The sequence below is a fragment of the Vigna unguiculata genome, chromosome 5, assembly GCF_037176805.1.
Source record: "Vigna unguiculata cultivar grain cowpea cultivar isolate G323 ecotype 2 chromosome 5, ASM3717680v1, whole genome shotgun sequence".
NCBI lineage: Eukaryota > Viridiplantae > Streptophyta > Magnoliopsida > Fabales > Fabaceae > Vigna > Vigna unguiculata.
Genome location: NC_140796.1, coordinates 11,156,178 through 11,182,959, shown reverse-complemented (window position 1 = coordinate 11,182,959; position 26,782 = coordinate 11,156,178). Strand labels below are relative to the sequence as shown.

Here is a 26,782-nt window from a genome sequence, read left to right as displayed (position 1 = left end):
GAATAGACAGGGTAAAAACATTGATTATGCAATCACGGATACGTGGATACAACTATTCTATACGAAATATTAAACACAAATTTGTATCACGATACGTATATCTGTTTTAAATCTAGAGTGTAATTTATATGTTCAAGTTATTGATTATAACTTTTAATTATATTATTATATAAGTTATATACTTATTATAAACTTTACTACATAAACAAAATATTTTTCCAATACATTGATTTTTTTAATCAACCGTAGATGGACTTTTTTTTCAAACTCCATGCAAAGTACAACTCAGATCTGTTCTGTTAGGGAAGCCGAAACAAAAATAATCATTAGTCGTTTCTTACAAATGTCGAAACCGTGTCCAACCATGACAAGCCCCAATTCAAATTGTGTTCAAATTTTTAAAAAATAATAACAATTCAATAATTTTCTTTTCTGTTTCCATGTTTTTTGTTTTCATCTCTTTCTTCCTTCCACCCAATACATCTCAAAATACACATTTCCCTTTTCCTTTTCTTCAGTAAGTAGAATAGGCTATCTGTCAAAGCAGCTTTAGATGTCAAAGAAGCTCTCAACAGGTTCAGTGCCTGACCAAATGGACACAATTATGAATTGAAAAAGAAGTGTCAATGGAAGAAAAGTTGTAGAAAGTTCATCATAACCAACTATTTGTAATTTTTTTTTGTTTAAATTGACTTTAAAATAATGTAATTTCACTGTAGAAGCAAATTTGATGTAAAAAGTTTAGTGTAAACTTTCAACCTAATGTTTGTTCATGATAACTTCACCATGTATATGATCAAATTTTCATACAACAATGTGTGAATCAATTCTCTTACAGCAACGCCAAAGAAGAAGTCATAAGAGTGGATTGTGAACATGATTACCTCGCGAGAGTTCTTAATTTCCACCAAATGCTCCTCAAAATCATCCAATGGCACATGCAACTCTTGTACGAAGGAAATGCTAGAAGTAGTTGTCATTGGTGTCACATGAAGATCATCCCTCACAACAAATATGCAGGGCCTCTTCATATATCCCACAGCAGATCCTCTTGCTCCATCAGAACATCTTGGTTCAAAAATTTTCATAGCCACTGGATCTTGTAACAAGTCTTGATTCTTTGAAATCGCTTCACGTTTGATATTGGCATTCACTACCTTAGTGCCAAACCAATAACTGGGAGTTTCTTCTTCTGGAACATGTATTGGCTGGCTTGTACAACCAAATTGATGAGGGACACATGGATTCAGTAAGGAATTGGTTGCTGATCCGATGAACCATGATGAATTAAGATCCTTCACACTTTTGTACAAGTTATCAATGCTTCCAAAGGATAAATTGTCATTCATGAGGTTTATAATAGATCCAAGAGGTATGGTGAGGAAGCTGAATAGAAAATCCACAAAATTTCCCTCTGCTTCAGCAAACAGAATCTTGTTCTGTGATTTGCTCACTGTTATCTTCACTTCCAAAGAGCCTCTATGGTGGCTTGGACCAGAATCTGGTGAGAAGGAAGGGAGTGTTGGCTTAGATTCTCTGTTTGCCAAGAATACATCACTTAGAGGAGATTTGGAGGTTAATGCTTGCTTTAGTATGCTATATATCTGAAAAAGAAATAAAAAAACAAAGGAAGTTTTAACCTTGTACAGTTATAATTCATTTAAACAAGGTAATTTCCTAATACTTTCAAAGTATTATATACTAAAGGAATGGTCCTGTCTAATAGCATCATTTTGAAGATAATATTACCTCCTTCATGCCAACATTTACAGAAATTTCTTTCATCTTGTCGAAGTCTTTGTATCCAAGTTGGAGGAGTTGCTGAACAGTGTTACCAGGAGAGCTGTTCAGCACTCTCAAATCATCAAAGATCAAGAACATTGCATCCCCTTTAACAAAAACTCCATTTCCCCAAGAACTCTCTTCCTTTGACTCTTCCAGCACCTTCATCTCTTTGGTCATCATCTTCCCACAGTAGCAACTTGCCCCAGCAAAAGTACTCACCAACAAATCACTGCCCTTTAAACAGTACCCACACACGAAATACTTCGAGGGCACAGTGTCATCCACCTTCAGTTTCAGTCTCTGGCAAGAGGCTTCCGAAGGGTTGCGCGGAGAAAGCAGCATTTGCCGGCACATACGGTTCCAGAAGACGTTGGTGTTGAACTTTTCCACACTCTGGTACAGGTTGTCGATGCAACCGATCGCTAAAGGTTGGTTTTTTGATACTAGCCTGATGATGGTTCCCATTGGAAGGGTGAGGAAACTGAAGAGAACATCAACGAAGTCTCCACTCGCCTCTGCCACAATTACACTGTTTTGTTCTTCGTCCACCCAAAATTTCAAAGGGATTGTTGCTTCTTGATTGGAAGCCATGTCTGAAACATAAAACTCCAGAAAATTAATGAAGCAAAAAGTGTTTTATGTTCCGTTCTTATTTTTGGTGAAGGGTAAAGGAATGAAGTGGAACACATGAAGAGGAAAGTAATGCAAGCTTCAAGGTTCCAAAGTTTCATGCTTTGGAATTCACTAAGAATGAAGGAAAGGTGTATAGGTGCCCTGCGCAATGGAAAATACCTTACTCCAATATTGGGTAAAAGGGTTATTTGCAAGAAAAAAAAAACATTTCACACCGATTTCTTTTATTATAGATGGCAAATAAACCCGTCCTCGTGGGTATTGTCCGAACCCGTCCCCGTTTTGACGGGGAATCCCCCGCATTGACTGGGTATGGGTATGGGGAATCCCCGACTTTTTTAGTTGGGTATGGGGATGGGTATGGGGATGTACATATACCCGCCATAATACCCGTCCCCGCCATATCTTCATTCTCGTTTAAATTATTAAAATATTCACAATTAATCAATATATATATATATATATATATATATATTTTTTTTTTCTTTTAATTATTTCATTTGTCATTATACTCATTCTCATCTCCAATATATTTTTTATCTTATCATAACCTTTATGTAATTATGTTAAAATGATGTATGTTAATAAAAAAAATTATGCCTCACATTTGAATATTTATATTATTTTTTAATATTTTTATTTATTATAAATTTTCCTTTCACATGAGAATGTTTATACTCTCAATTTAAGGTAATATAAAAAAAATTCTTTACTTATTATTATTATTAATTTTTGTTTAATTTGAAGAACTCTTTTGTTTCATTAAAATAATTTTCGTTATTTTTCAACCATTAAGTATATATATTGATATTTGAAAAGTTTTCTTAGTTCTCTCAAATAGTTATACATTTGATTTCCTTTGTGTGATTTTTTTCGATAGTCTCTCAAATTATTTCTAAAACACACATTTGTTAGTTTTTTAATATTTTTATTTATTATATTTATTTTCATCATGTAGAATAATATTTCGATATATTCTATATAATTATTTTTTATTTTATAACTCATTATTAATCATAATGTAATTTTTTCACTTTAAATTCTGTTTGAAGTGGTTACAATTATATATATATATATATATATATATATATATATATATATATAATGATATTTAGGAATAGTATATGATAATTCACTACAAGAAAAACATGAAATGGTGACTGATTTAGTCAATAATCCATATCAGTCACTATTTTTCATCATTGGTGGTAGTAGTTGATTTATTGTCTAAATTAGTGACCGATTCAATGATCGAATCGGTACTTGATTTAGTAACCAATTTAATTACTAATTTATTTGTAATTTAATGACAAATTTTTTGGTCACTAATGATATTTCTATTTATTTTTAACCACTTCAAACATAATTTAATAATTAGTTCTCTAAGTTTTTTTTTTTCATTTTATCATACCTTAATTATACATTTGATTTCCTTTGTGCGATTTCTTTCGATAGTCTCTCAAATTATTTCTAAAACACACATTTGTTTTTTTAATATTTTTATTTATTGTTTATTTTCATCATGTAGAATAATATTTCGATATATTCTATCTAATTATTTGTTATTTTATAACTCACTATTAATCATACTGTAATTTTTTTCACTTTAATTATATAAATAATTTTTATTTACTACAATATAAAAATTTAATGTAATTTCTATGAATATTTTTTTGTCACTATCCAACATATATTGAAGTTCAAAAGATATAAAATCTATGTCAAAATTTTATTATTATGTTTATTATTTGTTCTTTGTGTCATTTTGATCAAGTGATGTATTATAACTTTTTATTAGTGTATAAAAAAGAGATTCATTATAATTTAAAAAATTGAAGTAAACAAATATTTAAAATATATTTTAATTTGAATATTTTTTTTTCCTTTTATTATTTGTTCTTTTTGTCATTTTGATCAAGTGATATATTATAACTTTTATTAGTGTATAAAAAAGAGATTCATTAGAATTTAAAAAATTGAAGTAAACAAACATTTAAAATATATTTTAATTTGAATATTTGTTTTCCTTTTATATTTTTTTGAAATATTTTTTAATTTTATCAACTAAGTTCATCAATGTTGTAGTTTGCAAATTTAATAAATGTTTTGGTTCACATGAAATTTTATTTGGTATTCTAATATAAAATGTAAACAATTATAATTTATTTTAAGGTATTTGACATCGAAGAAAATTCTCCTAATATTGAATATTTCATAATATTATGTTTTCTTTACCATAATTTTTTTTCTTTTATAAAAATTAATATTGAAGTAGTTAGAACACGGGTACGGGTATGGGTACGAGATTATACCCGTTACCCGGTGGGGATGAGGATGGGAAAAAAGTTTGATACCCGTTGGGTTTGGGTATGGAGATGGGGATGAATTTTTTATGCGGGAATGGGTATGGGATAGCGAAACCCGTCCCCGCTCCGCTCCGTTGCCATATGATATAGTTACATCCAACTTATTTGATAATTCTAATTCTTTTAATTAAAAAATACTTCGACTTTTTCTTTATGTACAAAAACCCATTTTTCTGCTGCCGACTGGTGTTCGATTAGTAAGATATAGTTTTTTATAATAATCTAGTTTTAAATTTGTTTCTAGGACATGTTGAGGTTTGTATATGTATATTAAAATAAATTTAGAAATAATAAATATTTTTGAGTTTATAACTATGTGTTTAATATAATTAACTTGAAAATTTATTTATATATTTTAAAAGTCAATATATTTATAGAAATATATAGTAGGCTTTGTAAAAATACACAACACAAAATATGTGCAAAAATAAAGTAGACATGTAGAATATAATTGTTAAAAGTACAAAACAGTGTACGAAAAGGTTAGTCTAACGTATATTGTTAGACTCGTCTAATCAATTGATTGACAACTTGTTTAATGTGTGTTATTAATCTTGTATAATCAATATATGACCTATTTTGTTTAATGTATATCATTAGACTCGTCTAATTAATATATAGACAAACTTGTCTAAGGAATATTGCAAGACTCGTCTGTCTAATAAGATAATAGATAGAATCATTTAATGTGTATTAGTATACGTATCTAATATGTGTATGAATATACTCATCTAACTTATATCGATAGATTCGTGTCTGATCAATATATAGACACACTCCTCTAGTGTTTATTCCAATACTCGTATGATCAGTGTATGGACATACTTGTATAATATGTATTCTTAGACTTATATAATCAATGTATGAAATTATCCGTTTAATGTTTTTTGTTATACACATCTAATAAATATATGGATAGACTTATCTAATATCGTCTAATGTTTTTCACTATATTCTTCTAATCAATATATGAATAGACCATCTAATGTGTATTACAATATTAATCTAATAAGTGAATAAACAAATTTGTCTAATGTGTATTGATATACTCATCTAATTTATACATGAAAAGAGTTATCTAATTAATATTTCTAGAATCCTCTAATCAATATATTAAATTATTTTTAAATTTAAAGAGTATGCTCTAAAATATTTTGATATAGTTTCAAGAATAAGTGAAATGGTGAAAGAGTGTTATACATTGTCTTAACAATATTTTATATAATCATTCTAAACAAAAATTAAAGAATAATTAATAAAAATACGTAAATAATAAAAAAAGTTATACATACCTTCCTCCTATCCAAATTTGGTGGGTTTAGTTTATTTTCTTTAATTATTCTCCTTTATCTAAATTGTTTAGTTTAAATTATGAAAAAAGTGACATTGTCTTAAAAAATTATAATATAGTGCAAAATAAAAAACTATAAAAACTATAAAAGAATAACTTTAAATCAATACTTGAATGATATGTTACTAAATAATTTAAACAAAAGAAACATAAAAACTAGAATAGTATATAATTGAATAGCATATAATTGAAGAAAAAAATGATTAACAGAAATACAAATAAATTAAAGAATAAAGAAATCGTTATATAGTGAAAGTAAATTAAATATAAAGAACAAAAATAATTGAAATATCAAAAGAATAAATGAGTCAGTATACATCGCATACGTAAGTATTAAATATAGAAATAAATAGAAGAAAAAACTACTTTTAAAACTTTCATTTTTATTTAGATCAATTAACTTTTTATTTTTAAAATTATACAATTAAATTTTATAAATTAAATATAAAATATTGTCATATATTATAACATTAATAATGACACCTAACATTCTATGAATACGTGACATATGAGTTTGACACATGATACTTAGAGTGTCATAACACTTCAATAATATGTGACAATTTATTTTTTTATAAAAAATAAAAAATAATTAAAAATTTGAAAATATCAGAAATTGACTTATGACATATAAGACGTTATCGTTAATCTAATATAAATAATCAAACTAAACATTTGTAGAGCGGAGCGAACCGAATGAAAAATAAAAATTATGATGTAATTGAATTTAAAAAATTTTAGAAGACGATAAAATAATATTTAACCTAATTTTTATATTTTCCAATATGAATATATACATACACACTTTTTTTAAGATAACTTTTAATCTTTATATATATATATATATATATATATATATATATATAAAAGTAATGGATAGTGTTTAGAAAACAAGTAAAAAAATATGAAAACACCTGTAAGCATAATCATTTGTAAAAGTAGCAGCCCTTCAAAATCCAAAAACTTTCAATTTAGTTTCAAACCCTAATTCCCTCCGCTTTTCCCCAATTCAGAGCATGCTAGAGATGCTGGACAACAATGGCGTTCCCATCAGCTCGGTAAACGCCACACCCGCCCGCGTTTCCACCATAAGCGTGGTGGATCACTGCCTCCCCTACAACACCCACAACCTATACGATGTCACTTTCAACACCCACACCATCTACACCCTCCTCACCTCCGATCCCTCCCTCGTCCACTCCTGGATCTCCACCAATGTTCGCAGCCATCAAACTGGGCTCATGGTGGGTCTGGACATCGAATGGCGGCCCAACACGCAGCGGAACATGCAGAACCCCGTCGCCACGCTCCAACTCTGCCTGGGCCAACATTGCCTCGTCTTCCAGATCCTTCGCTCCCCTTCCATCCCTCCTTCCCTTGTTTCCTTCCTCGCCGATCCCAATGTCACCTTCTTTGGCGTTGGGATCCAAGAAGACGCCAAGAAGCTTCTAGGAGACTACAATATCCGAGTTGTTAATATTCGTGACCTTCGCTCTCTCGCTGCGGAGAAGCTTCGTGACACGACACTGAACCGGGCCGGGATTAAGTCGTTGGGCCTCCGCGTGCTGGATTTGGATGTTGAAAAGCCCAAACGGATCACGAGGAGTTGGTGGGACAATCCCAGGCTCACTCCACAGCAGGTTCAGTATGCTACGGTTGATGCCTTTCTGTCTTACGAGATTGGACGCAGTTTGAGTGTGTAAGTTAATAAGTCGCATTGTTCCTCTGATCCCATCTTTAGGAAAGAAAAATAAAAGATTTTTTTTTTTTACTTGTATTGTTAGAGACCAGAACAGAAGTTGTTGTGTTTCTGTTTTGCTTTGTTTTTATGGTTGTGATATGTGTTTGTTTAAAAGTTAAGAGTAGTTTCTGAGTTTTTCTTTATGTGAGACCAGATTGACTCCTACACCTGATGCCTCTTCCCAGCCTTATGAAATGTGTGGAATAGCAATGACTCCTAGACCTCCTATCTCTTCCCAGCCTTCTGAGATGTGTGGAATAGCAATGGCTCCTAAACCTCCTTTCTCTTCCCAGCCTTCTGAGATGTGTGGAATAGCAATGACTCCTAGACCTCCTGCCACTTTCCAACCTTCTGAGATGTGTGGAATAGCAAGGGCCATAGAGACAATGGCCGCTGCTATACAACATCAAAGTGCAGTGATAGTTGAAACTCATCGGACTTTCATGCAGCAGTGGGAAGCTGCCAGAGTAACTACTGCTGCATCTGTTCCCTGTGTTGGAGAGTTTTCTCCTCTGGAAGAGAGAGCAGAAATGGTGAAGAGGTCAGAAGTTGTGCCTAACGGGGTGGTTTGCCAACAGAAGGGAGAATCTTCAGGAGAGATGGCCAAGAGAAATCAGCATAAGCCAGGTGATAGATCTCCGTATCAGAGGACTGGGGCATCCTCTTCCCAACCTTTGCAGTCAGAATCCATGAGTATGAAGTGTTATCGATGTAAAAGGTCACATCTTCAAGGAAATTGTTCTAAACAATCGGCAGAAAAGAAGTGTTTTGTGTGTCAGAAGGAAGGCCATTATGCAAGAGTTTGTCCAGATAGGAAAGGACAAGTTGCTACAGGAGAAGTACAACAAAGAGGAGAAAATGGTGGCAGACCCCAAGTGGTGGAGAAGAGGTGTCGTCGTTGTGATGGACCTCATTTGGTAAAGGATTGTCATGCTGATAAAAAATCTGATAAGAAGTGTTATGTGTGTCAAAGTGGAGGGCATCTAGCCCGAGATTGCCCAACCAGGGGAGAACAACTTGATACAAAGGATTGTCATCAGCTTACTGATAAGAAGTGTTATGTGTGTCAAAGAGGAGGACATCTAGCCCGAGATTGTCCGAACAGGGGAGAACAACTTGATACAGGGAGAGTGCAACAAGGAAGGGTGGAGGGTGAAAGTGTTGAATGTATTTGATAAGAGTGTACTGACTTTCCATGATTAAAAATATGAAGGTAATATGCTTTAAATTCTTTGTATAGAATAGCTTAAGCAAAGGTATATGATGCATGGATATGAATAATGGGAAATAAATTGTTTTAGATTTTATATACATGTGATGGATTTGTTGAAATGAGAAATATGAAGAAAATAGTTTTCTATATGTATAAATAATTGCTTTACTATGGGAATTGAACTATATGATGTATGAAACTGTATGAAGTGATGAGAGTGTAGTTGCTTTCCAGGGAGAAAGTACTACACTAAGTGAATTTAGGGTGTATTGAAGGGGATTTAAGGAGATTATACTGACTTTGCTAGTATCCAACTCACGTGGAGGAATATATGTAGTTGTGAGAGTCGAGAGAGATTCCTATAATCTGATGTTTTGGTATGAAACATGATTGGATGACGCAGATAAAAAGAATTTATCCCCTCATACTTGAGGGGGACATTAGTCCTAGTTCATCGCTTTATAAGAGCGGACTCCTTGGGAGTATGATAGGACAAGTGCAAAATCTCTGAGTCTACTCAATATATGTGTCTTTAGGGTGTATTGAAGGGGATTTAAGGAGATTATACTGACTTTGCTAGTATCTAACTCAGATAGAGGAATATATGTAGTTGTGAGAGTTGAGAGAGATTTCTGGTGTTTTGGTATGAAACATGATTGAATGACGCAGATAAAAAGAATTTATCTCTTCATACTTGACGGGGACATTAGTCCTAGTTCATCGCTCTATAAGAGCGGACTCCTTGAGAGTGTGGTAGGACAAGTGCAAAATCTACTCAATATACATATCTTTTGGAAATGAAGTCAAATGTCTAGGTCATGATAGTCGTGTGGGCTATGGTTTTATATTGATGCCAGTGAGGGCATGTGTTGTATAAATTTTTTATTTTGTTATATGTGATTGACATGTCATAATGATGACAAATTACCTATGCTATAAGATGATTTATATCTTGTATGGTCTATTATAATAACACTAGCTTATCCCGCTTTCTGTGTTGGTTGTGGTTCGTCTACCTGCGCTGATCGTATATTATACCTAAGCAGAGGTTGGTATAGGTAGGAGTGGTGGGTTGCAGTGAGATTGTTAGAGGACTGTTAGGAGTTGTATCTACCTCTATTTATATAGTTGTGTTTTATACATTCCTTTGAGTATTAAAACAGGTTCTAAATTTTGAAAGACTGAATATTTTGTTCAGAGAATTGTAAAATACAATGTATACATTTCAGTGATGATCTATGCTTAATACCTAATTTGTAATGCTTTAATTAGTAGTGTTATGCTACTAAATCTGGGTGTTACATGTATAATTTTAAAATAATAATTACAAAAGAAAAAGTTAATTTTAATGCTTATTTTATTTTCTTATAAATGCTTAGAGAGAAACCATTATTAGCATATTTACTTTTTAATGACAATGTATGTGCTTAGCCACAGTTACTACAATTCACAACCAACTCATCTGTCACCATTTACATCGCTGGTCCTTTCACAAATCCAAAAAGACTTGAAATTCTCCAGTTGAAGGAAAACTTTCTACCCAATTGGTAGTATCTGGTTGCTGAGATTAAAATGTGGAGCACATAGAGGGCTAGCTAGTTTGTCTTTAGGTTCACAGGAGATTAGATCTCTGTCTGAACTCAGTTCATCCAGGCTCCTATATAATCTATCTATGCTGCTTACTGAAGAAAATCCTTCAACCCTGTGAAGCACTCCACCCAAGGGAAAAGTGAGAAAAACTCTTCCTCTGCTTCAGATAACACAATCTTCCCATTTGATTTTCTTATCTGTATTTTCACAACCATTTGCCTACCCTCAACAGATGGTATTTTTCCAATCTCAAGCATATTTGGGCTTATTGGGGTAAAATTACCAAGATATTGCTTCCTTCACAAAGCCATTTTCTAAACTCAGTTTGAATAAAGATCTCACCATCCTCTTCATTAATTCTCCACAACCACAGTTCAACAAGTTCTCACAAAAGTAGTAGCGTTTAGACTCAGTGTCATCAATATTCAGCATCAGTTTTTGGCAATAATCTTCCGTAGAGTTCCTTGGTTGCAGTAGCATTTCCTTGTACCTTTGTACACATAAAAAATTGTCTTCGAGATACAACACACTTTCATACAATGTGCTCAGGCTGCCAACTTTAACTGGTTGTACATTGGATTCCTTAGCCACGAGTCTAGCAATAGTTCCCAAAGGCAATGTTAAGAAACTCAGTAGAACATCCACAAAATATTTCCCTGCCTCAGCAAACACAACTTTGTTTTTCTCTTTGTCTACCGGAACTTTCAGGGAAACTGTGTGATCTTCATTCCCTGATTGAGTTGCATTTTCAGCCATCGTGGCTTCACAATCACAAGTCAGCTTTGCCAAACTCTACTCAGAGCATTATCGTTTGAAATTAGAAATTTTCATGTAATATTATAGATGATATATACTGTGTATATATAACCATATATGTATATACATAGTATTAGAAATCTTAAATGTCACTCTTTAATAAATATTACAAAAATTAATAAATATTTAAATAATATTTCCATTGTAATTAAAGCTTCTTAAACTCTTTATCTTCTATTTACTCCCGTCTTAACGTTTTCTTCACATTCCTCTTAAAAGACTCACAACAATAATTTTTTTTTTTTAAATTATCAATAATTTTTTTTTTAAACGCTTAAGTTTTCATTAATTTCCATTTTAAAGAAGTAAATTTCTATTATATGGGCATTGAAAATAAAAACTAAATTTGAAAAGCATCAATCATTATTAAAAAAATAGAGTTGTGATAAAATATTTTATCACTTAGTTTAATGGCTTATTATTTTAATATTAACATGCTAAAACACATTTAAATAATAAATCGCATTCGAGAACAGGTTAATAACCAAATTTTTGAAAATTCGAAATCATGAATACCTCTATGTATATAAATAATTTATCACTGATCTATCATATTTTCAAATGTTAGTTATGTTAATTTAGGATGAATATAATATTTACATAAATAATTATTTTTTTATCATGAATACAATTAAACAATTATCTTACAATAAAAAGTATCACGCTATTTTTTTATGGAGGTATTTAAGAGCCCTATGCATATATTACCAAAACCTACATTGTTAATGTTTCACACAATTTTTATAATATATCTCAACAAAATTTATAATCATAAATTATCATTTTATTAAAGGTTTTTCATCTTAAAATTTGTCATGCAATATTCAATTCATCATCATAGTTGTATTATATATATAATTACAAATAAAAAACTCAATCACTTCAAAAAGTTTGTCGTAAGATCTAAATTCAAAGACTAACAATTTTCATATTTATCGAATTTACTTGACAATTATATTATCATAATCTCGTTCCATTTGCTAACCATCATATTACAACAACCAGGAGAGTATTTCTCTTACTTCAAATTGATAATTAAAAGATTTTGTCTATTTCCTTCTTTTACAAAATTATTTATATCCTCTTTTTACAAAAGAAAAAAAATGTTTTTTTATGATCGATTTATCTTTCAAGATATGGTATAGTTAGCCCGCTGCTTGTCGAGATGTGTTGAGTCTTTGAGATTGAGACATCCTCACTTGATCTGATATTGTGAGTCAAAGGGACCTATAAGTACTCTGGGAAGCGAGTACCTGCAAGGACTTTTAGTACTTTGGCGTGTATCAAGTCACTGATAGAGAAGTATGTGATGCTTTTAGTAATAGCAAAGAAATCAAGATATAAATACATCTTAGTGATACTGACTCATCTTTATAAATCTGACTGATTAACTACCTTTAGGAACATTTAGATTCTTTCATAAATGCTAATGAATACTCTGTTGTAACTGTCACAAACGTTAATCACGTGTATTATCTCCTTGTGCAAGCTAGCAGGTCCTTGTCTAAGATGTTATAATCTCACACCCTTATTTTTCTTGGTTGAGATGTATTAGGTTACCTTGGTTGAGATGTATCAGGTTACCTTGGGTGAGATGGATCTAACCCTATATCTAAAACTCACCAAGTTATTGGTCGGGATGTATTAGACCCACCTTGATTGAGATGTATCAAACCTTTCATAGGAAAAAAGGGAAGGAGTTTGGGAAACAATCATCTATTTAGCCAAGATGGTACATCTTGGCTAAAAGGTGCAAGTCCAACATAATACATTATTAGGTCTTAGGACCCCCTGTATAATACATTAACTCCTTAGGGTCACAATAAATGAAATGCAACAAGAGTCTTGTATCCATACATTACCACGTCTTAGGACCCCTTAACTAGGTCCTTGTATAATACATTAACTCCTTAGGGTCACAATAAATGAAATGCAACAAGAGTCTTGTATCCATACATTACCACGTCTTAGGACCCCTTAACTAGGTCGAGATGAGTAAGTCCTGCACAATTCACAATTCGAGATGTGCAAGTCCTGCACAATAAACTAGCCCTAGGCTTGCAATAAATGAAATGCAACAAGAGTCTTGTATGTGGAATAGGTTAGGATGAGATGCTCCTACTTTTAGCTAGTAGATAATGATGTGTAGGTATGGTATCAAACTACTTGGCTGAGATATTCTGGGCCATGGTATTAAATATTATCATAAAATGCGTTTAAAATGTCAAATAAACTTAACAAAATTTGACAAGAAAGCCTAAATCCACGCATTTCTAAAGATGAATGACTAAATTGGTATAAAATTTCGAAGAGGGACTAATTCCAAATTTCACTGAAACTTGAGGGACCAAAAACATATTTAACCCTATTTTCTAACTCCTTATTAAAAATGTAATTTTATCACCGCAATTATATAAAGACATTTTATTACTATATTATAATAACTTGATATCTTTGTGATGAATCTTATTTATCATCATCCAACATAAATTGAAGTTCAAAAGATAAAATATTTATGTTAAATTTTAATTATGATTAGTTTAATACTTATTTTTTATGCAATTTCATTAAAGTGGTGTATTATAATTTATATTAATGTATGAAAAAAAAATTATTAGAATTTTGAGAAGAAAATTAAAGAGATATTTAAAATATTTTTAAGCTTGGATACTTACTTTTATTATAATTTTTTAAAAATAAATTTTAATTTTATGAATTCCATTTCATTAACATTTTGCAAAAGAATTTGTAAATATTTTGATTTTCATGATATATATATATATATATATATATATTTCTTTTTTTCTAAATATTTAATATTAAAAAAATAAGAATACATAATTTGATATTAAATATTTCATAATATGATGTTTTTTGTCATGACTTTTTAATTTTTATAAACAATAATTAGATGGTATTAAAATAGTAAGAAATTGATACAGAAATGAATACAAATATATCATTATTCAATGAAGATGAGATAATATAGAAGTGTTATGTAAATATGTGAATGAATGTTTTACTAGAGAATGAATACAAAATGATGAAATTCGTTTTGTATCCCTTACAGTACCATCTCTACCCTTATTGTTTGAGACAAAACTTTACAAAAAGTTTTTAAATTTTTTAAAATAAAGCTAAACTAATAGTAAAAAAGTTAATCATAAAATAGAAATAAAAGAGAACTAAATCATCGCAGTATGATTTTTGAAATATTTTCTTCAATTAGTTGTTGTCATTATAAATTAATAAATATTTTAATACACAATGATTACTCATGACATTATTATTATATTTTTAATATTATTTTTTAAATATACTTTGTTAATAACTAACCAAAATACAGATATTATTGTGCATTTATATTCATATTTTTTAACTTTTATAAAATTTGAGTTATTATCATTAAAAAAATATATAATTAATTTTTAAAATAATTATTAATTATAAAATTAAAAATATATATATAACAGAAATTTTAAAATAATTGTTAAAACAATAAAGTTAAAAGTAAATTATTTATAAAATAATTAATTTTTAAAATAATAATTAAAATAAAACTGAAATAATTAGATATAAATACAAAAGTGAATATCCTTTTTATAATAACATAACGTGTGTAATTTTTAAAAATATTTTACAGTTCAAAATAATTAAAAAAAAACCGCATGAAGTAACATTAATTATATAAAATTTTCTAATTATTGACTGTGATATAGTAGTAATTTTCTAATTTAGTAATGGACCGTGTTTTCCTCCAAAAGACAAAAGATTTCACAATTCCAAGATACAAATTTAAAATATCATATATTCACGGGTAAAAAAATTATTTGATCCCCTTAAGTATAACTGTATAATCATTTGTATAAGTAGGGAATCAAAATCCAAATTCGCACTATCCAGCTTCAAACCCTATCTCTCTCCGCTTTTCCCCAACTCAGAGCATGTCAGAGATGCTGGACCACAACGGCGTTCCGATCAACTCAGTAATCCCCACCCCCACCCGCGTTGCCACCATAAGCGTGGTGGATCACTGCCTACCCTACGATACCCACAATCTATACGATGTTACTTTCCACACCCACACCATCCACACCCTCCTCACATCCGATCCCTCCCTTGTCCACTCCTGGATATCCAACAACATCCGCAGCCATCAAACTGGGCTCATGGTGGGCCTGGACATCGAGTGGCGGCCCAACACGCAGCGCAACATGCAGAACCCCGTCGCCACACTTCAACTCTGCCTCGGCCAACACTGCCTCGTCTTCCAGATCCTTCACTCCCCTTCCATTCCTCCTTCCCTAGTTTCCTTCCTCGCCGATCGCAATGTAACTTTCGTTGGTGTTGGAATCGAAGAAGATGCTGAGAAGCTTCTAGAAGACTACAATCTCCATGTAGTTAATATTCAGGATCTTCGCTCTCTCGCGGCAGAGAAGCTTCGTGACAGGGAGCTGAACCGAGCGGGGATTAAATCGTTGGGCCTCCGTGTGCTGGGTTTGGAGGTTGAGAAGCCCAAACGGATCACGAGGAGTAGGTGGGACAATCCCTGGCTCACTCCACAGCAGGTTCAGTATGCTACAGTGGATGCTTTTCTCTCTTACGAGATTGGACGCAGTCTGAGCGTGTAAGTTAATTAATTAATAGCATGGTTCCTCTGCTCGTATTTTTAGGAAAGAGAAGTAAAAGAAAACAATTGACTTTTGTATACATTGAAAACAACAATTACGAAAAAAAGTTAATTTTAATTCTTATTTTATTTTTCTTTTAAATGCTTACAGAGAAACCATTCCTAGCATATTTACTTATTAATGACAATTTATGTGCTTAGCCGCACTAATTACATTTCCATGCCTTTATATCCTGTGTTGTTATATATATATATATATATATATATTTATGTTGCTACTGGTTATGTTTATGTTGTTGATCCGATGAACTCGTGATAACAAGGTTTTATTTGATTTTGGATTGTGCTTTTTATGTGTGAAAAATAATTTAAATAGATTGCTTGGGTAGTATAGAATAATATCATTTATAGAATGAGTGAAATAAAAAAAAAGGAAATAGGACAGTAAATTAGAAATATGACAAATGTGATCAGTAATTAGATGGGATGAAGAAAATTTACCTGAGTTTTGAGCAACCCATTCTTCTGTATTTGATAAAACCGAAATCTTGTTTTTAATAAAATTGTTATAACCCTAATCCCTAAACTGGTCGGTTCTTCATGGATTATTTGATTATATTATAATTTTTAAAATTATATATTGGCTTTTAATTTGAGAAAATTTAATACTTTTTTGTAATATTAGAATTGCTCAAATAGCATAAAGGGATCAATATTAAAAAAAAATGATAATTACAAGGTGAAATTTTGTTTACTAAAACGAAAAAAAAAAAAATCATCTGAATATGTTACAACTCAAAACATTAAAAAATCTTTTAATTATCTGGTAACGATGCCCGTGACTAGCCATCTTGGCTCGGACCTGGAAAAAAGAATTCAGAAACTAAAGGAGTGAAGTTATAAAGAAAATTTGGTATATTCTTTGCTTCAATTTGTAGTGATGTTTATGAACTTCAAAATTCAGTTTGAATATTAAATTTAAAGTCATTTAGTCACAAATAAATGTTGTATTAAATATGAAAAAAACTCTTTTCGTGATCTTTTAGAGAGATCGTAGTGTCAATGGCCAATCTGTATTCTGAAAGGCTAAACATTTTAAATATCTTTAATATTAATGAATTAGTTAATTAATTAATACATCAAAATTACATATATTCAAGGTCTCAACGATACATATAACTTGAGTATTTTATTACGCCTTTTCTTTTCTTTAAAATTCTAAAATGTCACATTCTAATTTTCTTTTTCTCTTGAAACATATCTTGCTTAATTAATCCAACTGTTTTCTTCATCTATATCTAAAATGCATTTGCTTGTGAACGATAAAATCTTTCTAATAGTTGCATCAATCATGTTAGACAGAGAAAAAAATAAAATAAAAATATAACTAAATATCCAACAATTTTTTTATAAACTATTAATTTCTTTTCATCCAACAAAATCATTTTCAAAATTGTTATTCACTTAAACTTCTTGATTTCACTCTAAACCCAAATTATTATTAATGTTTTCTCGTTTTCTTATAGCCACTCTAAATATAATAGTTATAAATTTTCAATCTAACATAATAGTTATTAATGTTTTTTCTTCTTCTTCAATCTAACATAATGGTTATAAATTTTTATCAAAGAATAAACACATAACGGTTATGCATTTTCATCAAAGAATAAACATGGAAATTTAATTTAATAGTAAGTTATGCACTTTCAATTTTAATATTTTTATTATTATTACTACTATTTTATGTTTTGGTTGCTGCCGTAAGCTATGAAGAGGTCGAAAGAAATTAATTTATAAATGAAAGATGAAAAAGATATTTAACAAGTTCACTATCTCGAAGAGACTTGTTAATCCGGAAATTTAAATAATTAAACTTTTATTCTGAAAAAAAAAAGTAAAATTATAAAAATATGAATTTAGTATAAACTCAGTAGTTTTGAATTTCATTTTGCAAGCTTTTTTTTTTCTTTAATGTAAATATTTGATTTAGGTTTTAAAATACTAAAAAAGAATAACAGAAATGAAGGAATAAATTCTGGTAATGTAAAACAATTTTTTTTATGGAAGTAGGATTTAATTAATTATTAGGGTTACATTCTCTAATCATTTGTTTCATAAATTATTATTTTTATTATGTGAGAACGTAAAAGGACATGTTTAAAATATTATAAAAAAAGCTTTTATTTTTTAAGAGGTTTCAATCCTTAATTTTGCAAACGACTAAAACGACAAACATCACTTCAGAGAAATATATTTTATAACTCACTCTTTCCATTCAAACGTATCATCAATAAAACAGAACAGAATATTAGAGTCGTTAATAACATTAAATTTTTGACCAAACATGGCATAATATATATGATAAAACGGATTCCACCAAACACAAAGAACAGTAACATTATAAAGACTAGGGCTCTAATATATCTAGAATTGAATTCTGTAGAACTCAAATTCCATAACCCAAGATTTAAACTGGAAGTGATTGAACCGTTCTTCTAGTTAATGGGTCTTATCAAGTGTTTCAGACCTTCTGTCAACGCAAATGTTGAGGTCAATGAAGCTTTCAATATCCCAAGACCCTGCACAATTCAAACTGTCATATAATCTCATACAAAAAATAACATCATAAATGGATATAAGAAACAGTTTCTTACCTCCTTCACACCAATTGCAATGACCCTTTCCTCCAAGTCAAAGAGAGGTACTTTCAATGTTTTTAGACATGAAACAACAGAAATGGATGACATTGGTGTCACAACCAAGTCATCTGTGACCTTGTACATCCCTGGTCCTTTCACAAATCCAGGAACACTTTAAGATTGTCCAGAAGAAGATAAACTTTCTAACTCAATTGGTAATATATGGTTGCTGATCACAAGATTATAGCTAGTTTGTCTTTGAGATCATGTGACATAAGATATTTGTCTGAACTCAGTTCATTCAGGCTCTTATATAATCTATCCATGCACCATACCGATGAAAATCCTTCAAGCATGTGAAGTACTCCACCCAAGGGAAAACTCAGAAAACTTAAAAAGAAAGTTAACAAACTCTTCCTCTGCTTCAGAAAACAGAATCTTCCCATTTGATTTTCTTATTTGTATTTTCACAACCATTTTCCTACCCTCAGCATATGGTATATTTCCAATCCCAAACAGGTTTTGGCTTATAGTGGAAAAATTACCGAGATGTTGTTTATTTCTTAAGATTAAATCTGTCATAGGAGTCCTCGAGATCAATGAAAACTTGAGAAGTCCAATACCTGGAGTAAAAAAAATGAACAAACCAAAGAAAAGAAAGAATGAAAGTATAAAAACCAAGTTAAAAAATGACATACCTCCTTCTTGGTGATATCCACAATTTGTTCCTCAAGAGTCTCCATGTCTTCAATTCCAAGATCATGAAAAAGAGGTGAATACTCTTTATTAGCTGAAATTAAACAAAGAGGTGAAGAGTTTGGGGAAAAAAGTAATAAAAACTGAAAATAAATTTTGATTAAAATCAATTTTAATTGCAATAAAAGCATTACGTTATTTTTAAAGGAGGTATTTAAGAGCTCTATGCACATATTACCAAAACCTATATTGTAAATCAAGACTTGTAAAAATCACATGCATGGTTACTAGTAATACACGGTTCCTTGAAAATTTTGAACGGATGAATATGACTTAACGAGCATCCAAGAGACACTTACAACATATTGTAGCACAAACAAAGAGTAAAGATACTTAAAAAAAAAATGTATTAAATGTAATGAGATCTTTTCCAACCGATTGTAATTGCTTTATGACCATACTCATTCAAATACAGTGCAAGACTCTTCCTTGGGCACGAAATACTTTATATTAAATATTCAAATTTTATAACCAACCAACAGCCAAAGACTATCAAATTTTAAAAAAATGACAGATTCAATAACCTTTTATTGAAGGGAAAAACTATATATTTAATTATTATATTAAATTTCTCACGAAATATGTAAACGTAAACAAGTGTTATATTATACTGTTTGACCATATAAAAAGTAGATCATAAACATAAATGTTAACTTTTAAATTATGTGATATAACAAGCAATTTATAGGCACTAATAATATCTACTCGTTATTTTATCCTTAATAAAAAAATTAACTTTTATTTATCCACTTATCCGTTGAATACCTGTATAAGAAATATTCATGGATTTTTTAGAATTTATGGATGTCCACGACTATTCACACATATTTAAAAAAGGAAAGTTTATAAATTTTTAAAATAAAATCTAAATAATTTTAAATATATATAATATAATATAATACAATACAATATAATATAATATAATATAAGATAAGTTAAATGAAAGATAAATTAAATTTTAATTTTAATTAAATTAAATTTGATAAAATATAAATTAAATTTTATTCTTTTACGAGTAACGGATACTTTATAATATCCGCATTTGATTCGTTTATAAGCAAGTATTAAATTACCTTTTACTCATTATGTGTAGGTATTCGTTTAAAATATCCACTTATACTCGAAGTAAATTTTATCTGCGAATATTTGCATGCATGGATAATTTTGTCATTTCTGTCGAAAACTTAATGAAACTTTTGTTAGTCAAACTCAATTCTTCCTTGCTGCTGCATGGAGGAATAATGATAAGTGTAAAGTAATTTTATCATGTTAATTCCATTAGAAAATGTATGCATCACAAATTGTGTTAAGGAAAATGAAGCCAAAGGTGAGTGGTAGATTTGTGGTAATATTAAATTGTTGAATATTTTTTGTTTTCTTAATTCATCAAGTTTTGGGGATTTCCTTTGAATAAAAAAATATTCATAACTTTGATTTGAGCTAACTCGTTTTGATCTTTCGATTCAGGCACTCAATTCAACTTTTAGCTTAGGCTAACTAGGTCCAAACTTCAGACTACTAACTCGGCTTGACCTTCATCCTAAGTTTCCACATCTTGACCTTTATCCCAAGTCGACCAATATCAAATTTCTACTCGAGTTATCTCATTTGGATCGTCGGTTTGATCGACTCGTCTTGATCTTTAATCATGGACGATACATCTTGACATTCAGATTGAGTTGAACGATCTCTACCTTTAGCTTGGGCCTACTTATCCCTTGTACGATATGACATGTCTTTATCGTCTTCTTAAGATAATTCATCTTAACCTTTAATTTGGGTTGGCCAGTATGCACCTTTAGCATCCAACAACTTGTCTCGATCTTTAACTTTGGACGATTCATCATGACCTTCGAGTTGTACCATATATACTATCTGTTAGAGAAATCATAATGTCTATGAATTTGTATTCTTAAAGGCTAAACGTTTTAAATATCTTTAATATTTATGAGATGGTTAATTTAACTAATACATCAAAATTACATATATTCACGGTTTTAAGGATATATATAACTTGAGTATTTCTTTCACCTTTTCTTTTCTTTAAAATTCTAATATTCAAATATCACATTCTATTTTTCTTTTGAAAATTAATCCAATTGTTTTCTTCATCTATTTTATAAAAAATCTAAAATGCATTTGCTTGTGAACATTATTCTTGTTCAAATTGATTAATGAAAAATTTTCTAATAGTTGCATCGATCATATCGATCATGTTAGACCGAGAAAAAAAAATTAAAATATAACTAAATAATGATAACTAACCTAACTTTTTCATCGAACAAATTGTTGCTGAACTTTTAATTTCTTCTTTTCATCCAACAAAATCATTTTCAAAATTATTATTCGCCTATGTTTTGTTTTTTAATTCATTCTGAACCCAAATTGTTATTAGTGTTTTTTCTTCTTCTTATAGCCACTCTAAATATAATAGTTATAAATTTCCAATCTAACATAATAGTTATTAATATTTTTTCTTCTTCTTCTTCAATCTAACATAAAAGTTATGGATTTTTATCAAAGAATAAACATGGAAATTTAATTTAATGTAAGTTACGAAATTTTAATTTTAATTTTATTATTTATTATTATTTCAAGTTTTGAACTGTGAAGATGTTGAAAGAAAAACGTTTAATTAATTAAACTTTTATTCTGAAAAAAAAATCTAAAATTATATAAATTTGAATTTAGTAAAAACTCAATAGTTTTGACACTACTAAAAACACTTATATTTTCTACTAATTTTGTTTTAAATTTTAATTTGGAGAAAATACTTATAGATTTTTTTATAAAAAATATTGTAGGAAATTGGTAACATTTTTACAAAATATTTTGTATTAAACACTTTTCACAACAAATTTTGTGAGAAATACTTACAAATTTTATAATTTTGTAAGAAATAATTGCTCACGAAAAAATTGATTATCAATTAAGATTCTTAGAATAAAATAGTTAAAAAAAGTCTTTTTTGTAATTTTTTTAACAATTTATAAGATAATCTCATGTAATAAAAGAAATTTTAATAGTGTGAATTTCAATTTGTCGGATTTTACATCATATTGATGTTTTTCTAAATAGAGCAAAGCTTTTTTCTCTCATTTTTCGATGTCTAAAACAGAAAAAAAAAAACACTGAATACGAAAAACACATATATTTTTGATATAAAAAATAGATTCCAAAATGTTTTGTTCATTTAATACTTAACATATATCTGATTTTCCTTTCTTGTGAATATTTGATTTAGTTTTCAAAATACTCAAAAAGAATAAAAGAAAGGAAGGAATAAACTTCTGGTAGTGTAAAACAATTTATTTATTTTTTATTCAAGTAGGATTTAATTGATTATTAAGGTTACATCCTGTCTTTCACATAAATTCCCAAAAATAAGTATGACAAATTTGTTTCATAAAATTATTATTTTTATGATGTGAGAACGTAAAAGCACATATTTAAAATATTATAATTTTTTTAAAGAGGTTTCAATCCCTTAATTTTTCAAATGACTAAAAATGTTTACTCATAACTTATGACCAACAACACTTCATAGAAGAGTGAGTGTAAAGAATGTTATAACACATTCCTTCTGTTCAAATGAAAGACTCCTTAATAGCATTATATTTTAGACCAAACATTGCATAACATATTTGATAAACGGTCTTCCACCAAACACAAAGCACAGAAACATTATAAAGTTTAGGTCTCTAATATTTCTAGAATTGAATTCTGTAGAACCCAAATTCCCTAACCCAAGATTTAAATTGCAAGTGAATGAACCGTTCTTCTATTCAATGGTCTTATCAAGTGTTTCAGACCTTCTGTCAAAGCAGATGTTGATGTCAATGAAGCTTTCAATATCCCAAGACCCTGCACAATTCAAACAAAGAGTTTAATGTAATCTCATACAGAAAATAACAGCATGCACAGTAAGAAGCCTCCACAATTTCCTACCTCTTTCACACCAATTGCGATCACCCTTTCCTCCAAGTCAAAGAGTGGTACTTTTAGTGTTTTTAGACATGAAACAGCATAAATGGATGACATTGGAGTCACAACCAAGTCATCTGTCACAAAGTACGTTGCTGGTCCTTTCACAAAACCAACAAGACTTGAAGGTTCTCCGGTAGAGGCTCTACAACCACAATATAAACAAGGAAAATTTCCTATCCCATAGGTAATATCTGGTTGCTGAGATTCAAATGTTTAGAAAAAGGAGGGTTAACTAGTTTGTCTTTGAGTTCATGTGACATCAGATATTTTTCTGAACTCAGTTCACTCAGGCTCCTATATAATGTATCTATGCAGCTTACCGAAGAAGATCCTTCAAGCATGTGAAGCACTCCACCCAAGGGAAAAGTCAGAAAACTTAAAAGAAAGTCAACAAACTCTTCCTCTGCCTCAGCAAACATAATCTTCCCATTTGATTTACTTATTCGAATTTTCACAACCACTTGCCTACCCTCAAAAGATGGTATTTTTCCAATCTCAAACAGGTTTTGGCTTATTGGGGTAAAATTATCAAGATATTGTTTCTTTCTTAGGATTAAATCTGTCATTGGGGTTCTTGAGATCAATGAAAACTTCAGCAAGTCCACTACCTACGACAAAAAAACAAACAAACCAATGAATAGAAAGAATGGAAGCATAAAAACCAAGTTAAAAAATGACATACCTCCTCCTTGGTGATATCCACAATTTGTTCCTCAAGAGTCTCCAAGTCTTCAATTCCAAGCATATGAAACAAATTTGCACTTGCTCCAAAATCATTGGGCATTATATAAAGATCATCACAAACTAAAAGAGAAGCAGATTCCTTCACAAAGCCCTTTTCTAACCACGTTCGCATTACAGCTTCCCAAAACAATTCAGATTGTGGATCGTCACAAGCACAGTTCAAAAGGTTGCAGTAGCTTTTAAGCTCAGTATCATCAATATTCAGCATCAGCTGTTTGCAATAGTGTTCCATATAGTTCCTTGGTTGCAGTAGCATTTCCTTGGACTCTTGAATGCATAAAAATTTTTCTTCAAGAAGCGACACACTTTCATACAATGTGCTCAGGCTACCAACTTTAACTGGTTGTACACTGGACTCCTTAGCCACGAGTCTAGCAATAGTCCCCAAAGGCAATGTTAAGAAACTCAGTAGAACATCCGCAAAATCTTTCCCTGCTTCAGCAAACACGACTTTATTTTTCTCTTTGTCTATCAGAACTTTCAGGGAAACTGTGTCATCTCGAACCCCTGATCGAGTTGCATCTTTAACCATTGTGGCTTCACAATCACAAATCAGTTTTGTCAAACGCTACTTATAGAGAGCATCATCTTTTGAAATACAAGATGATAAATTAATTCAGATATTCTAAATTTTAGACGGTTTTGAAAAGGAAAATTTTGGTTTGCTACCCATGACGCATAGGATTAGACTTCTTAAATGTCACTCGTTTTTAATGAACAAAATATTACAAAAATTAATAAATATTTAAGTAATATTTCCATTGTAATTAAAGCTTCTTAAACTCTTAAGCTTCTTAACTTTTTGTTCACATTCCTCTTAAAAGACGCACCACAATATATATATTTTGAATTCTCAATAATTTATTTTTTTTAAACGCCTACGGTTTCATTAATTTCTATTATATGGGCAGTTCAAATTTAATAAAAACCTAAATTTGAAGAAGTGTTACTGTATTAATCATTATTAAAAGGCTAAGTTATACTCGTTCTCGTAGCACAATATCAAATCTATCTTTTTATTTTTATTTATTTTAATTTGATCTGTATTTTAGAAAATTTGATGTAATAAAATTCTTTCTGTTAGTGGTGTAATAACCATGTTAGAAGGGTGTTACAAGTTAGTTTTTGGACTTAATTACATCAAATTTCCTAAAATAGATACCAGATCGAGATAAATAAAATAGAGGGACAAAATCAATATTTTACTATGAATATGAGGAACAAAGACATGATTTAATCTTATTAAAAAATAGAGTTGTGATAAAATATTTTATTAGTTATATTTCAATAGCTTTTATTTTAAATATTAACTTGCTGAAAAATATTTAAATAATAAAAAAAAGAATCAAGTACAGATTAATAACAAAAGTTTTGAAAGTTAGAAATCACGAATACCTCTATATGCATAAATAATTTATCACTGATCTATCATATTTCATATGTTAGGTATGTTAATTTAACATGAATATAATATATACAAATATGATTATTTTCTTACCATGAATAAAATTAAACAGCTATCTTGTTCTATCGTGTGTGTATATATATAATGTATTAATGTTTTTTATTATATTATACAGTATTCTCATCATGTTAACTTGTACGTATATTTTAAATGTTTTTAATGAATATTATTTATTAGCTGAAATTAAACAAAGAGCTGAAGAGTTTGTGAAAAAAATAATTAAAACTGAAAATAAAGTGTGTTTAAAATCAATTTTAATTACGGTACAAAACATTACGTTATTTTTAAGGAGGTATTTAAGAGCTCTATGTATATATTACCAAAACCTATGTTGTTAATCACAAAAAATCACATGCTTGGTTACCAGTAATATTACCCGTTTCCTTGAAAATTTTGAACAATATGAATTAACGAGCATCCAAGAGACACTTACAAAATATTGTAGCACAAAAAACGAGTAAAGATACTTAGAAAAAAGAAATGTATTAAATGTAATGAAGTCTTTTTCAACCGATTGTAATTGATTTATGACTACACACATTCAAATACAGCGCAAGAAGACTCTTCCTTGGGCACGAAATACTTTATATTAAATATTTGTTATGAAATAAAGGTAATAAGAGAGAGAAAAAGGAGAGGAAGAATAGAGAATGAAGAATGAGAAAATAGGGAGTAAGTCATCTCTGTGTTATTATTGATAGGAAGAGTCCTATTTATAGATACAACATGTATTCTATAAAGAAACAAATCAACGTAGTCAATACAAATATTTACATAAAGAGTAATGAATCATATGAGTAAATGTATCAAATCAATGGGCAATCATTAATTCATTTTCATAACACTTCCCCTTGAGTGTCCATTGATAAAAGAATGTGCCTCATTCAAACCTTACTAGGAAAAACTCTTTGGGATAAGAACCTAGTGAAGAAAAAAGAGTACAACATTATGTATTATGTAATACAATATTGTTCATCACATATTCTATTTCTCCCCCTCATGTAAACTTACATCATTAAGGTAACGAAGTCCGAACTTGTGAATCATTTGCTCAAAAGTTCTCCTT

At 30.0% G+C, this 26,782-nt stretch overlaps 5 protein-coding genes across 5 annotated transcripts; 2 read left to right on the top strand and 3 right to left on the bottom strand.

Annotated features, from left to right (window-relative positions):
• Window positions 1–294: 294 nt before the first annotated feature.
• Window positions 295–2,581, bottom strand: LOC114185860 (uncharacterized). The gene is made up of 3 exons (XM_028073800.2): window positions 1,750–2,581; window positions 885–1,604; window positions 295–584 (listed from the first exon to the last, which is right to left on the bottom strand). The coding sequence occupies exons 1-3, from the start codon at window positions 2,374–2,376 to the stop codon at window positions 417–419; spliced, it is 1,515 nt and encodes a 504-aa protein (XP_027929601.1). The 5' UTR covers window positions 2,377–2,581; the 3' UTR covers window positions 295–416.
• Window positions 2,582–7,035: 4,454 nt separating this feature from the next.
• LOC114185851 (uncharacterized) lies at window positions 7,036–10,357 on the top strand. The gene is made up of 3 exons (XM_028073789.2): window positions 7,036–7,834; window positions 8,031–9,089; window positions 10,136–10,357. The coding sequence occupies exons 1-2, from the start codon at window positions 7,152–7,154 to the stop codon at window positions 9,049–9,051; spliced, it is 1,704 nt and encodes a 567-aa protein (XP_027929590.1). The 5' UTR covers window positions 7,036–7,151; the 3' UTR covers window positions 9,052–9,089; window positions 10,136–10,357.
• Window positions 10,358–10,958: 601 nt separating this feature from the next.
• LOC114184350 (uncharacterized) lies at window positions 10,959–11,589 on the bottom strand. Its single transcript, XM_028071660.2, is given in 1 exon segment — window positions 10,959–11,589. A coding segment is annotated over 1 exon segment (552 nt). The 5' UTR covers window positions 11,511–11,589.
• Window positions 11,590–15,359: 3,770 nt separating this feature from the next.
• On the top strand, window positions 15,360–16,354 carry LOC114183817 (3'-5' exonuclease-like). Its single transcript, XM_028070965.2, has one exon. It carries the CDS (start codon window positions 15,440–15,442, stop codon window positions 16,124–16,126), a length of 687 nt encoding a protein of 228 aa, XP_027926766.1. The 5' UTR covers window positions 15,360–15,439; the 3' UTR covers window positions 16,127–16,354.
• A 2,266-nt stretch (window positions 16,355–18,620) lies between these two features.
• Window positions 18,621–24,783, bottom strand: LOC114184349 (uncharacterized). The gene is given in 9 exon segments (XM_085673287.1): window positions 18,621–18,704; window positions 18,780–18,916; window positions 19,372–19,387; window positions 19,463–19,554; window positions 21,317–21,395; window positions 23,295–23,384; window positions 23,469–23,677; window positions 23,680–24,115; window positions 24,190–24,783. Coding segments are annotated over 9 exon segments (1,737 nt in total).
• Window positions 24,784–26,782: the final 1,999 nt, after the last annotated feature.